Genomic DNA, 14,489 nt, shown 5'->3' with positions numbered 1-14,489 from the left:
GGAAGTACTTCCAAAAACCAACGAGATCTGAATAATGTAATTATTATAACTTTATATTATACACATTAAAATTAACCTACACCATCCGTTGCACATAGTTGATGTTGTTTAGAATCAACTGATAAACATATTTATAGTATTTAGATACGTAATTTAAATTTGGTAATTCGTTGGTTTGTATATATATATAGGATAAAATGCATTGTTTCGATTAGAAGTGTAAAAAAAATAAAAGTTTTTAATTTCACGAGAATAACTAGATTAATTAGAATTAGAGAAGTCTAACTTTCACGTATAAATTTCTTTTAAAACTATCCGTACCAAATACATACCAATCACAGTCAACAATTTCATTTGATTACTTCTGGCAGATGCCATTTCTTTAATTATCTTCCCAATAATTTATCACAACACCACAGATTTAAACACTACTTATGAGCAAAAGTAATAATTATAAAATAAACAAATAATGATTTTGTGATTTTATACGACATTTTTATATATTTTCTTTAAAACAATAAAAGGTACCTCCAAACGTAAAACCTATTTCCTATTATAGTTAAGTGCATCTTCGAAGTGTCGTGGTTCGGAAAAGAAAAACAGAGAGCAATGACTACTCTCAACAAAAAAGAGAGCATCTTCGTGTGTATATATATATATATATATATATATATATATATATATATATATATATATATATATATATATATATATATGAAGCTAAAAATATTTTTAAAAGGTGATACTTTTTTGTATCAGATGAGCCGGAGGACCACCGGACCATCACGATTTGGGCGCGTTATCTAAGGCTAGTCTCTGTCGTTCCAATTTTAGGAACCGGACGGTTAAAGAATCATCTTGCAGAGACATGACTGGACGGCTTAAGACGGACGGTCAGTCAAAACCTACGATTTACACTAGGATTAAGGTAAGAAGTGACTAGAGTTATTGGACCGTAATTAAGACTCTACTAATTTCAGACCTGAGACAAAAACTATAAATACAGATCAAAGGTAGGTATGAGGTATGGTTCACTTTCATTATGCATTTATTAGTGTTCAAAAATTATTGTACATACTGTACAGTGACTTGAGCGTTGGAGAACCTTTGACAGGTGCACCTCTGAACACTGTTGAAGGATATCGAAGGAGATCAGAAAACGAAACCAGACGCGGTTGAAGGACAAATTGTGAAAGTGGTAGTAACTCGACCTCATAACCGAAATACTTTTTTTTTTTATTTCGTTGTAATAACTAAATTGGTGAATATTGAGGTTAAATAATTAAAATATAAATAAAATATTTTTGTTTGCATTAGTTAACAACAACAACAAAAATTGCTTTCTGCTTAATATTTTTTATTTTCTGATTTTCTCTAGATATAGTATGGGCTGATATTAGTTTATCCAAAATATGTTGTAAATTTAACTTTGGATTGAAAATCAAAAAGATGGTTCCATATGCTCGTGAAACTCACAACTTTAAGTGCAACCAATTTTATAATTGGGCTATCCAAATAGCATTGCCCAGTAGAACTAAACGTCATGTTGCAAGCATAAACAAACAAAAGAGGATCCATTATACAAAATAACATAGAAAGGAAAAAGTACATTTTTTTACAACATTTTATCACTAAAATTTTATTTTCTTTGTTAATTTATTATTTATTTGTTATTATATTGACGTATTTTAAATAAAAAAAAATAACACATGTGTTAGATCAAAAAGTTATTAGAAAAATTGTGTTAACATATAATTACTCAAAAAAATTACGGTTCTAAAATATAAAATCTAAATATCTCTATTTTAAAATAAAGACTAAAATAATAAAGTAAATACCAAAATTGTATTTAAATATAATATTTTCATAAAAACAGAAACCACTTATTTACATAATCAAATGCAATTATTTACAATACTCCATTTAACATTTTTATAGATTAAGAAGTTATAATAAGTCAAAAGTTTCACGTTAAATAAAAATAAATAAGATAAACATTATATAAATTAAATAATTCATAAATTTTTTGTTTTATAAATTTGAATTCAAAATTGTATTTTAATGTCTTAAATGAATTTGGTCATGATTTATTACGTATTTTTTAAAAAGAAAATTCATAGTAATATTAAAGTTGATAGTTTATCATTGTGAAAATTTTGATTAAGATGATCTGGATTAAGTGAAGAATAAGTTAAAATGTTGGTTACCACTGTTAAGATACTCGAATGAGAAGAAAGTATTTCAATATTAAGAAACTCATACTTCAAAGTAAAAAAAGTTTAAGAATGCAAGATGATTTGAAAGTTTCACATTTAATAAAAATGAAAATAAATTGAGAATGATATATCAATAGTTTATATGAATTTGCTAATGATTAACTGGTAATGAATCTCTTTAACGTTTCTTATATAAAAAAAAAAAAAACTTTACGAATATATACTAGCATAATTGATAGTTATTTTGATTACAACTTAAATGAATATAATATAAATAGATGAAAAATTCTAAAATTTAAGGATTAGTTACCATTAAAATAATCAAATTTAAGATAAAGATATTTCAATATAAAAAAACTCAAACTTAATAAATAGATTATTAGAGATTTAAATCAAAACGAAAATATCACATTAAACAAAAAATAAATAAGTTTAATGATACATTAATAGAATAATGCATTATAATATCCTAATATCGAGATTAAACAAAAATAAATAAGGTTAATGGTAGATTAATAGAATCCATTATAATATCCTAATATTTTATGTGAAAACTTATTCACAACTTCAAAATTATAAAAAAAAAATAAAAACTTACATCATATTTTAATTTTATTATCCTCCATTTTTTCTCACATAATTTTACATTTCCTTTTTATTCAATTGATTAAGACGTTATGATGTGTGTCAAATACATAATTTTAGATGATTTGATTAAATATATCTTACAACTTGTCTAAATATATTTTGGAAACACAACATTTTGTCGGTGGAACGAATTTGGAAACACAACGCATCGCAAAACCAACAAAATTATTTATAACAATCCATTACATTATCAAACACTTTCTAAAATATAGCAATAAATAAACATTAAAATCCTTAACCAATATCGTATCAAACACATTTTTTTATATTATTTTTAGTTAATGTTAGTTGTAGTATTTTTTAAGCAATATTAATTAAAAATTTTCAGACAACATGGGTCAAGACTATTCTTTAATAGTAGTTAAAATATATTGGCAAAGTTTTACTGAGAAAATTATAAATTAAAATAAACTGAAAAAAAAAATCAACATTAATATTTTATAATTATTAACAAATATTATATATATATATATATAATTATTTTTATGGTAATTAAAACATTTCATACACAAAAAAAAAATCAATATATTTAAATAAAAATTTGGAAAAAGAGAATAATATATTTAAATATTTTATACTTTGTGAAATTCTCTTTTTAAATTAAAGGAGTGTTGTGTTTGAGATTTAGCATTATAGTGCAAAATGATGAGATGATATTTTTTTAGGTGAATGGCTAATGAAAAATTATGTGATTAGGTCAGAAGTCAACACTCAATGGTCTTATTATAATAACCACCAAAATGGGGATTGCATCAACCCTTCCTTGGATATTTTAATAGCTGGAATCAAACAAATTGGCATCAATAATACCATTTTATTACTTCTATGTCCATCTCCTTTATTTAATTATTTGCTCAATATTAAAAGTGGTATATTAAATAAAAATATTGGTGCTTATAAGAGATATAAGCATAGTTTAAAATAATTAAAGAATGAATAATATTTTAATTTGATGGGATATAAGTTTATGTATTTTTATTTATTTTAATAACTAAATTTGTGATCGTGCACAAAAATTGAGTTAAATAATTAAGATAAATAGTAAAATCTATTTTGCATGAAATAATTAAGATACTAATACTTAACTAATTTTTGTATAAAATAATTAACAAATCAGAGTGGCGCAGCGGAAGCGTGGTGGGCCCATAACCCACAGGTCCCAGGATCGAAACCTGGCTCTGATAAAAAAGAATTTTTTTTTTCTTATTTTCTCCACATATAATCTGGGCTGATTTTCGACTCTGACACTATTTGGGTCAAATGTGGGCCTTCATGTAATTGTGTTAGGACATTGGAAACACTTTAGGCCCAAAATTTCTTTCTTGTACCATCTTATCAAACTTACATTTTTTTTCTCAACAGAAAGAAAGTAGGATCTTTCCCCTAAAATTTTATAAATATATAGACACACACATTATTAAAGTAAAAAAATTATACTGTTAATCAACTTGAAAACATCATGATTATAGCATATAAAGTGGTAGACTTAATAATATAATCAAACATGCGAATGGTTGGATAAAATATTTTACAGTGTTAATATATCCAGATTAAATCCAAACATTTTACAAGAAATATTCAATAAGGTTTAAACATTTTATCACTTTATCCAAAATGCACGGTGCAAAGGATAATGATATTTAGACAACATATTTTTGACAATATTTGAACATTGATTACGTGTCAATCTGTGATTGGTTAAAAATTATTTCGCAATAATGTTTATGATTATTATTATTGATTGTGAAGTAATTTTTGACCAATCACAAATTGACACGTAATCAATGTTCAAATGTTGTCTAAATATAATTATTCCGGTACAAAATATGTAGGATAGGTTAAAGTCAAGAGATATTTGGATATGCTGCAATAAATCCCAACAGTTGCTCGTGAAAACACAACTTTACCGAACCTTTTCCCTGTAAAACTGATGCATGTGAATTCCTTGTCTTGTTTTTTAATCAGATGTTAACAACCTTGTAATAAAATACTTAAATGGTACAACTAATTTTGTCATTGGTACCCAAGTGTACTTAATCTGTTTTTGTAATTCGTAATCTGCATTATCCAACAAAGCTAAACGTGAGGAATAAATTATAGAACGTACCTAAAATGATAAGAAATAAAACAAGAGAGGACCCATAATATAATTAGACAATTGTCCTACTCCTATAATTGAAGGTTCAAGAATTATTTTTGCAGAAGTGGCTCTGCCCCACAGAAAAAAAAGACAACATAAGAAACTGTTTTTTTCTAATTTAAACACTCAAAAAAAAAAATTAAAAATAAAACAAGCTGCCGACACTTATTCCCGACCCTGCTGAATTTGTGCAGCCAGTGAGGTTTGGTTCCGAGCCTGTTGCTCTTATTTATCCTTCAAGCCTAAGCACTTGTTCTGCATTCACCACTTCTTCTTTTCTTTCCTTCCATGCAAACAAAAAACTCTTTTTTACAGTGAAAGAAACCCAGCTGAATTGAGTTTTGAGTTTTGAGGTTTTGAGTAATATACGTAGAAATTCAGTGGCACAAGTTGTCTGGTACTTTACCAGTAGCATTGAATTCACTGCATATACTTGTATCAGGTGTTACTGTATTGTATAGTGATTCAGATTTTCATGATGTTGTCTGCAAAATCTGAATCGGATATCACAAGTTTAGCTCCTTCTTCACCTTCGAGGTCTCCAAAGCGTCCTGTGTACTATGTGCAAAGTCCTTCAAGGGATTCTCACGATGGAGACAAGTCATCTTCAATGCAGGCTACTCCAATATCAAACAGTCCAATGGAGTCTCCTTCACACCCTTCGTTTGGGCGTCATTCTAGGAACTCTTCTGCAAGCCGTTTTTCAGGGATTTTCAGGTCATCTTCTGGAAGGAAAGGTAGTAGGAAGAGAAATGATAAGGGGTGGCCCGAGTGTGATGTGATTTTGGAAGAAGGTTCTTATCATGAGTTTGATGACAAGGGCTTCACAAGACGCTTCCAAGCATTAATTGCCGTGTTTACCTTTGTGGTTGTTTTCACTGTCTTTTGCTTGATCATCTGGGGTGCCAGCAGACCTTATAAAGCACAAATCAATGTCAAGGTAAGAAATTCTTTCATCAGTATTGAAGGAGGGAATTTATCACTGCTGTTGGTTCTTGATTCCTCCAACCATACACATAGTTTGTTGTCTCAAATTAGAACATGGGTAGCAGTATATTAGGATTTTGTTTCAATGTGCATAATTTACTCATTCAATTCCTAGATTTTGATGGCATAATACTCCACTTTAAGCTGTTATTAGCACTAGTAGAATGGCACTGCATCTGCATGCAAAACCAAAAAAAGTTATGAGTCATGGGATGCTCATTACATGTCACTTGAAGTAGTTGGTAATCACAGGGTATAGTTGTTGACATATGTGTTCTTGCAGAGTTTGACAGTGCACAATATGTACGTTGGAGAGGGCTCAGATTTCACAGGTGTCATCACGAAAATGATGACAGTAAATGTCACTTTGCGCATGAGCATCTATAACCCTGCTACATTTTTTGGAATTCATGTGCACTCCACACCCATCAATCTTGTCTTCTCAGACATCACAGTTGCCACAGGCGAAGTAAGAATTATCTCATCACGACATTAAAAATTGAAAATTTATCACATACTAAGATCTACATTGGCATATCTAACTTGTTGCAGCTGAAGAAATACTATCAGCCGAGAAAAAGTAACCGCATTGTATCAGTGAACGTGGAGGGTACAAAGGTTCCTCTCTATGGTGCTGGATCCACCATAGCTGCCTCTCAAACTGGTGTTGAAGTTCCTCTCACATTGAACTTTGAAATCCAGTCACGTGGCAATGTGGTTGGTAAACTGGTGAAGACAAAGCACCATAAGCAAATCACTTGCCCCTTGGTCATCAACTCTTCCAGATCAAAACCTATCAAATTCAAAAGGAATTCATGCACCTACGAATGATGAATGTTCATTTTCATACAGTTGTAATCTGTTTTGAAACTGTCCCTTAAAATTGCATAATCTATGGCCTGTGCCTGCCTAGCTTCAGATTAGAAGGTTCGTTTGGTTTGCAAGAGATGTAATATATGCACTCCAAAAAATACTTTACATACAACCATTGCCCTGAATCCCTTCTGTAGTTTACTGTCATGAGCATTGTGTCAATAAATGCATGTAAATTTGAATATGCATATATGCATAAAATGAACAGACAATGAAATTGAGAAATCATCTTTAGTGAAATTGCGAAATTTTAGATTGATGGACAATCATTTGAGTCGGTTTATGGAGAACGTTTGAGCAAAGTATCATGTTAATTAGGCCTTTATATGGTACAGATCATTTGAAGATAGTTAATTTTGTTAACATTAGATAAAATTTAACACAACAATGATCTTAATTAACGAGACAGCAACAGAAAAAAGGTTTTTTCAGGTTATCTTTGTGGGATGCATGCAAGTTAAACTTGCTGTGCTTTTGATCTCGCATACAGAGCTTTTAATTTTATTTGGCTGTAAATGTAAATTGTGAAACTGGTCATTAATTATATTTCCAAGAAGATACTCAAACACAGTGGGAAAATTATAAGAAAATTTTAACCACATTTTTATTTTATTTAATGATTTTTTTTTATAAAAATATCTTAACTTTAGTTGATGTCTGGTTTTTTATTTCTAAAAAAATATTTCATGAAGAACATTAGGAAATTAATAAAATTTAATGGAACTAATTGATTTCCAAAATTTGTCTGAAATTGTTTTTTTTTTTCTCATATAAGTCAGTGTTAGTTTGTTGAGATCATTACCCTGCGTCACCAAAATAAAGCCTTTTGATAAACAGGATGAATATATTTATCGTTATCTTTAGCATTTAATACAAATATAGCTGTCTAAAAACCTCAAATTTATGTAAAAAATTTATTTTATAAACTTAAATTATTATGCTTTTTTGTCCAAGAACCTGTAAGTCCCGTTTTCGTCCAAAGTTTTTTTTTTTTTTTAATTTTCAACAAACTGATTAACTTTTGTTTTTATTGATTGGTAAATATAAGAGAGGAAATTCTCCTGCTAATGAAAATCTGAAATTTTTATCCTTGTAGAAAAAAAAAACACGTTTTTTTTTTCTCTATGGTCAAGGATAGTGGCAGGCTTGGTTGGAGTTTCCTGAAATCTTGTTAACATGGTGGCCCTGAAATTACGGCGCATCCATAGTTTGTCACTGTGCCCTTCTAAACGATTCTCCGCAGCGTTTTATTTCAGAGTTCAGGCACATCTTCACTGATGTGCATTGTGCTACTTTTACCAATTTCCTAAACGTTTCAGAAGCCCCATCAGATCTTGATCCCCAACGAATTCTACTATAGGCAAAAAACATGTGTACGAGGAAAGCCGCCTTAAGATTCATCCTCGTCCTTCTCTCCCTTCTCCTCGTACTGAAGTTTAACGTTGCAACAGAGATTGAGGATGAGTTGGAGGAGCTGTTAGCAGTGGACGAGGAAGTAGAGCGTGAAGCCGATGGGGGTGGCGAGAAGTTATCAGAAGCAGAGGTTTTAAGCAAAGCCCAAAGGATCGTTATTGAGCTCAACAACGACAACACAGAGAGGGTTGTTAATGGGAACGAGTTTGTTCTGGTTCTGGGGTATGCACCTTGGTGTCCAAGGAGTGCTGAGCTCATGCCCCATTTTGCTGAGGCTGCAACTTCTCTGAGGGAATTGAGAATCCCTATTGTTATGGCCAAACTTGATGCTGACAGGTATCCAAAGCCTGCATCTTTCCTTGGTGTCAAAGGCTTCCCCACTTTGCTTCTCTTTGTCAATGGCACCTCTCAGCCCTACTCTGGTGGTTTTACTGCGTAAGATGCTCTAACTTTTCTCACTTATAATTGGCTTCTCCGATATGTTTCCAATACTGATTCTACACTTCATTGACTTGTATTGGTGAAGGATTCAAACCTTTAAAAAAAGGTTATGAAAATCTAATACTGCTATATGATACTTAGAAAACATGTACAATGTAGATACATATAAACCTTGTTCCTTAATGAAACTTATCCAAATTGTCCTCTCTATGTATGATTTCAAGAAAGGAATGAGATTTACCGGACTATTAAAGAAGCAAGTAACGATGGTACTGATTTATAATCTATGTTTTTAATAGTGTACAGGAACTATGTTCTTAATTTGGATTTGCTAAACTGCAATTATATATTTACTATGTTTTAAGAGTTTCTGTTCATACCCGGATATTATATACATTTAAAATAATCGTATCCCCGTATCTGATACATGTATTCTATGTTTGTGTGTGCTGTTTTGGCTTTAAATGTTTATTGGCTTTTTTGTTTCCATGATGCTTTCAGGGATGATATAGTGATATGGACAAGAAAAAAGACTGGTACTCCTGTTATTCGGATAAGTTCAGTGGTAGAAGCAGAGAAGTTTCTGAGGAAGTATCAAAAGTTTGTCGTTGGTCAGTTTGATAAATTTGAGGTAAGTGAAATTATAATGTAAGCTGTGCTGGGGTTATCATACTTGATTTTCCATATTGACACAAAGTTCAAACGAGTGAGAGTTGTGGAGTTGATCAATCAATTAACGTAATATTTTGTGCTCCAGATTATTTTTTGTTAATGAATTCTCCTGTTGATAAAAAAACATTTACATTACCCTTCAATTTGGTAGTGTGGTATTATAGCATACTTTTTTACATATCGCAGGGAACTGATTATGAGGAGTTTGTGAGTGCTGCAAAGTCTGATAATGAAATCCAGTTTGTCGAAGTGAATCAGGTAGAACTTGCCAAAGTTCTTTATCCAGCTATCAAACCTACAGGTCGTTTTCTTGGGATTGTTAAGAGTGAACCAGAAAGATACACTGCATATGGTGCGTCTGTTTTTGGTTTGTAACTTTCTAGCCATATGTTGGATACGCTCTAATATTTCCTCATTAAACTATAAAGTAAAACAGATAGTGGTATTAATTGGTAATACGGGTATCACTAAAAGTGGCTATAGCTCAATGTGTGAATTCTGTACTTGTTGCAGATTATTAATATATTAAAACTAGGTATAACATTAATCTCCCTTGTGTCTAAAAGACTCATAGGATAATATATTTATAATGAAGAATGATACAAGTATATATGGCAACAAAATATAAATATGGTAAATAGAAGACATTGTTAAAAAACAATATCAACAATATCTACCATTATCAAACAATAGCAAAAGTCTACGTTTTTCTAATTAACATATAACACAATATATCTAACAAGAACCATACAAAAAGAATAATAAACTAGAATCTCCCAACTTTTCTATTAAATTGAGCTGGGTATTCTATATACTTATCAGATTTATATAATTTAAGCAGTTAAAATTCGGTGGAACCGCATTATGGGCTTGTTTATGCATAACATGTTTTTTTCCCTCTTACCTTTGTCTGTTTTTAAGCACATCAAATGGTGAGGAGAGAGGACTTACTAAGGCAACATGCAAAACTTTTCTGATTGTGCAGATGGAGCTTTCACGATGAATAAGATATTGGAGTTTGTAGACTACAACAAGTTTCCGTTAGTTACTACGCTGACTGAAATGAATTCTGACAAAGTCTATGCCAGCCCTGTCAAGCTTCAGGTCGGTATTATATCCATATTTAGTCTATAATAGATATTCTTTTGACTTGAAACTCATCTTGTAATTAGAAATAAGGACCATTGGAGTGGATTTAGACCATGATGTAGGAATAAACTTAAACTTAGGAGTTATCATATCATTATTGAGAGTGGTAGTGGTTATTGCACTAGGAGAGGAAGAGTCAGGAAGTTACTTTGTTATGTTTTGTAGTCATTATAGTGTTTGATTTGTAATAATTGGAGACATTATGGTATGTAGATGAAAGGTCTAATGTTAATTCTATAAATTGTAAGGTTTATGTAAAATGAAAATACACTAGAAACGTATTCAAAAATATCTAAGTGAGTGTCATTTTCTAACAAATTGGCATTAGAACTGATAACCGGAGTGTTCGAGTGAAAAAAAAAGAGTATTTGAGAGAGTGAGAGATGGCCAACCTAGCAAAAAGTGTGGCATTGCCTCGGTTAACAAAGAAAGTCAACTTTAATAATTGGAATGTGTAGATGAGAGCCTTTCTTGGATCCCAAGATGTGTGGGATGTAGTTCATAATGGATATGAAGAGCCAACAAAAAATGAGGAGCATACGGTTGCCCAAGTTGTTGTGTTGAAATGATTGCGTGTGAAAGATCAATCAGCTTTGTATATACTGTAACAAGTTGTGGACGAATCTAGTTTTGAGAAGATAGCGTGACAGATTCTAGAGAAAGTTTACAAAGGCAATAACCGTGCTAGGCATCTTAGACTTCAAACTATTAGAGGTGAGTTTGAAAGCATGAGAATGGAGGAAAGAGAACGAGTGACTAAGTATATGTCTTGGATGGAGGTGATAGCAAATCATCTCGACAGAAACCGAGAGGAGTTTCCGGCCAGCAGGATTGTGGAGAAGGTCTTAAGGTCGTTGACTAAGGACTTTGAGAGTATAATATGCACCATCGAGGAATCCAAGGATTTGACATTGCTCTTAGTTGAAGAGCTTGCCAGGTCCCTCGAGGCAAACAAGCAACGGAGAAGGATGATGTTTAAGCCACTTGATCAAGCACTTTAGGCCAAGCTTGACATGAAGGGAAGAGCTTGGAACACTCAAGGCCGAGGTGGTATTGAAGGAAGCAGCCAAGGACGAGGAAGTCGTGTCCGAAGTGATTATAAAGACGACAAGGAGCAAACCAGTTGTAGAACTGGTGTGGTTGTGGACAAAGGAGAGACCGAGGAGGTCGGTCAAGTAATTCTGATGTTGAATGTATTAAGTGTGGCAAGCATGACCACTATGCAAATGAGTGCAGATCGGTCAAATGTTATTGTTGTGGTAAGGTCGGTCATATAGCAAAATACTATCGGGATGAGAGAAAGGAAGTGATGAAAAAATTGGAATTTTGATGGTGACAAGAAGCCCGAACGCCGACTTGCCAAGTTGGAAAAATAAGAAATAGCAAGTCTAAATTGTTTATCAAAATCACAGTCTCTTCTATGATTTGCCATGTGTTGATCACTTGGTGACCACCTTGATAATTGAAACAAATGTGAGTGTATATGTAAAGGAAATGGATGTCTTTTTCAGAACTAATTAAGTAGTACTTCATTTTGTACAAAAGTATTCCGGAAAATCTGAACAACAAAAGAACTAGGCTGTGGTTGTTCTCATCCCATTTGATTTTCAATAACAGTAGTTTGGCTAAAAGACTAAAAGAGACCTTTCAGAAACTAAGCCACTAACAGACTTCCTAAAGTTTCTCCAACAAGCGGGCCTTCTTTGTTGTCAATCAATTATAAATTTAACTCATCACGGGTTGTACAGACTGTTCCTTGTTAATTTAAATCTTAACGTTTCTGGTCAAGGTTGCTAATTACTAATAACCAAGGTTAATTGTTTACTTTTTTCTAGGTTTTGGTCTTTGCAAACATTGATGACTTCAAGATTCTTCTTGATCCTCTTCAAGATGTTGCAAGAACATTCAAGTCAAAGGTGATTAGTTACTTTGGCCTACATGTGGGGCTTTAAAACCATTTTCCTGCGTTTTTTAGAACTTCTGGTCTAATTCTTTTGTTTAAATGCAGATAATGTTTATATATGTTGCTATTGATGATGAGAACCTTGCAAAGCCCTTCTTAACATTGTTCGGTCTTGAAGAATCAAAAAATCCTGTGGTTAGTTAATTAGTTAGTAACAATGATATTTACGGATTGTTTTATTAGTTTAAATAATCTTGGCTACTGATGTGATTTACTTCTTTGTTTGCCAAATAGATCGCTGCGTTTAATAATGGAATGAGCTCAAAATATTTGTTGGAATCAAAACCAACACAAAGCAATATTGAAGTACAATCTGCTCTTCTGTTTATGTAAATTATTCTTTTAGCGATCACCTACAAAAGGAGACTAATTAATGTAAAAATGGAATTCTGCAGAACTTCTGCAATAATCTTGTGCAAGGTTCTTTGTCACCTTACTTCAAGTCACAACCAATTCCAGATAACGTGAGTACCATTTAAACTTTTCGCATAATTTTCTTCTACGTGTAAGGTGTCTTACTGACTTTAGTTTCAAACAATTCAAGATATTAGCTGCTGTCTGTCATATGTGGTACTTTAGTTCTTTCAAATTAAATTGAATGCATAAAATATTTCAGATTCATTCTGAGGGATATATAGTTTGCTCTATGATTATAATAATAAAATAGAAACACTAAAAGAAGTTATTTATTTTAGTCCTGAAACTTATTTCAATGTCTTGTTAATTAATTATCTCGGCATTGGAAATTGCAGACTGAAGCAAGTGTCCATGTTATTGTTGGGAAGACATTTGACGATGAAATCTTGAGCAGCAAGAAGGATGTGCTCTTGGAGGTTTGCAAATTTTTATCCCTTCTACATCATGTCATTTGCTCCAACTTCATTAGTTTTCTTGAGGATTTGTTTTTTCCTCCAAAAGGAAGATTGTATTATTGACTACTTCGTGGATTTTCGCTCATGGTTCGTGACTGAAAAACAGGTGTTTACACCTTGGTGTATCAACTGTGAGACCATTAGCAAGCAAGTAGAGAAATTGGCAAAGCACTACAAAGGATCAAGTAATCTAATGTTTGCAAGGATAGATGCTTCAGCCAACGAACATCCAAACCTGCAAGTAAGGGTCATGGAAAAGCTTTGTTGTCTCTACTTTTCATGGCAGAATCTTTTGTGAAAATATAAGATCCTGGGGTCTTATCAAGGACAAATGGTTTCTCCATATTGACCACTAACTTGATGAAAGTTTATGTACTGAAAATGCATTTTACCTTTGTTTTTTGCAGGTAAATGACTACCCCACACTCCTGCTTTATAGAGCAGATGATAAGGCAAATCCGGTAAGTACTTATCTGCACTCTGATTTTGGTGATAGAATTTCTGTTTATATAGTTACCACTTTATATATCCAAACATTTTCTCAATGCAGATCAAACTATCTACAAAATCTGGTTTGAAAGAATTGGCTGCATCCATCAACAAATATCTAAAAGTGAAGAATGTCAAAGATGAGTTATAGAACACAAAAAAGTTCAGGGAGAAAACATTCAACCATCTTGAAAGTAAACAAACATTATATAGAAAGAAACAAGGATAATTGTTGCCTTGGGAAAGCATTTTCTAATTGGTATTCTTTCCCTTAGCTTTTTGCTGCACCAAATATAAGTCACTTTATTATTTGAATTAGCTCACTGCTAGATCATGAAAAGCTAGGCATATATTATCAGTACGTGATGAACTAGAGAACATCAAATGCATCAAAGTTTATATTGTCCGAAAACGGGTTATTCAGCTCAAAGTGTTGAACAAGTGCATGTGCTTGTGTCCTGCATGTGCATTATATATTGCTTTCCTGTTTCACAACCTCGGTCATAGTTTGCAGCAGCAGTAGTCGGTAATAGCTAGCTTGGCATGTCAATAATTGTGCTAGAATTTTAATCTCATGGATATGCATAGTTCAGTTTCCATCGTATCATTTTCCACCAAACATTGTG

At 32.1% G+C, this 14,489-nt stretch overlaps 2 protein-coding genes and 1 non-coding gene across 4 annotated transcripts; all 3 read left to right on the top strand.

The window, feature by feature from the left end:
• Positions 1-3,976: 3,976 nt before the first annotated feature.
• On the top strand, positions 3,977-4,048 carry TRNAM-CAU. Its single transcript has one exon. It is a non-coding gene; the product is annotated as a tRNA-Met (tRNA).
• Positions 4,049-5,183: 1,135 nt separating this feature from the next.
• Positions 5,184-7,104, top strand: LOC106759920. Its single transcript, XM_014643305.2, has 3 exons — positions 5,184-5,944; positions 6,275-6,460; positions 6,544-7,104. Exons 1-3 carry the CDS (start codon positions 5,480-5,482, stop codon positions 6,820-6,822), a joined length of 930 nt encoding a protein of 309 aa, XP_014498791.1. The 5' UTR covers positions 5,184-5,479; the 3' UTR covers positions 6,823-7,104.
• An 860-nt stretch (positions 7,105-7,964) lies between these two features.
• LOC106762854 (protein disulfide isomerase-like 1-6) lies at positions 7,965-14,286 on the top strand. 2 transcript variants are annotated; one of them, XM_022781422.1, is made up of 12 exons: positions 7,965-8,712; positions 9,220-9,349; positions 9,577-9,757; positions 10,376-10,494; positions 12,375-12,455; positions 12,548-12,637; positions 12,737-12,808; positions 12,898-12,966; positions 13,255-13,335; positions 13,481-13,615; positions 13,782-13,835; positions 13,925-14,286. In XM_022781422.1, exons 1-12 carry the CDS (start codon positions 8,234-8,236, stop codon positions 14,012-14,014), a joined length of 1,581 nt encoding a protein of 526 aa, XP_022637143.1. In that variant the 5' UTR covers positions 7,965-8,233; the 3' UTR covers positions 14,015-14,286. The 2 variants fall into 2 exon arrangements, with proteins under 2 accessions (XP_022637143.1, XP_014502430.1); XM_014646944.2 differs by having other exon boundaries at positions 7,969-8,712; positions 9,577-9,742.
• Positions 14,287-14,489: the final 203 nt, after the last annotated feature.

This window comes from Vigna radiata, chromosome 5 (assembly GCF_000741045.1).
Source record: "Vigna radiata var. radiata cultivar VC1973A chromosome 5, Vradiata_ver6, whole genome shotgun sequence".
Lineage (NCBI taxonomy): Eukaryota > Viridiplantae > Streptophyta > Magnoliopsida > Fabales > Fabaceae > Vigna > Vigna radiata.
This window is presented reverse-complemented; position numbering and strand designations above follow the sequence as displayed.

What these genes read in the sequence shown, in the direction of transcription:
- LOC106759920 (XM_014643305.2), top strand. Translation starts at nt 5,480, where the DNA reads ATGATGTTGTCTGCAAAATCTGAATCGGATATCACAAGTTTAGCTCCT. An exon ending in AAGCACAAATCAATGTCAAG is followed by an intron (nt 5,945 to 6,274) that starts GTAAGAAATTCT and finishes GTGTTCTTGCAG; the next exon opens with AGTTTGACAGTGCACAATAT. An exon ending in TCACAGTTGCCACAGGCGAA is followed by an intron (nt 6,461 to 6,543) that starts GTAAGAATTATC and finishes AACTTGTTGCAG; the next exon opens with CTGAAGAAATACTATCAGCC.
- LOC106762854 (XM_022781422.1), top strand. Translation starts at nt 8,234, where the DNA reads ATGTGTACGAGGAAAGCCGCCTTAAGATTCATCCTCGTCCTTCTCTCC. An exon ending in AAGAATCAAAAAATCCTGTG is followed by an intron (nt 12,638 to 12,736) that starts GTTAGTTAATTA and finishes TTTGCCAAATAG; the next exon opens with ATCGCTGCGTTTAATAATGG. An exon ending in AGAAGGATGTGCTCTTGGAG is followed by an intron (nt 13,336 to 13,480) that starts GTTTGCAAATTT and finishes ACTGAAAAACAG; the next exon opens with GTGTTTACACCTTGGTGTAT.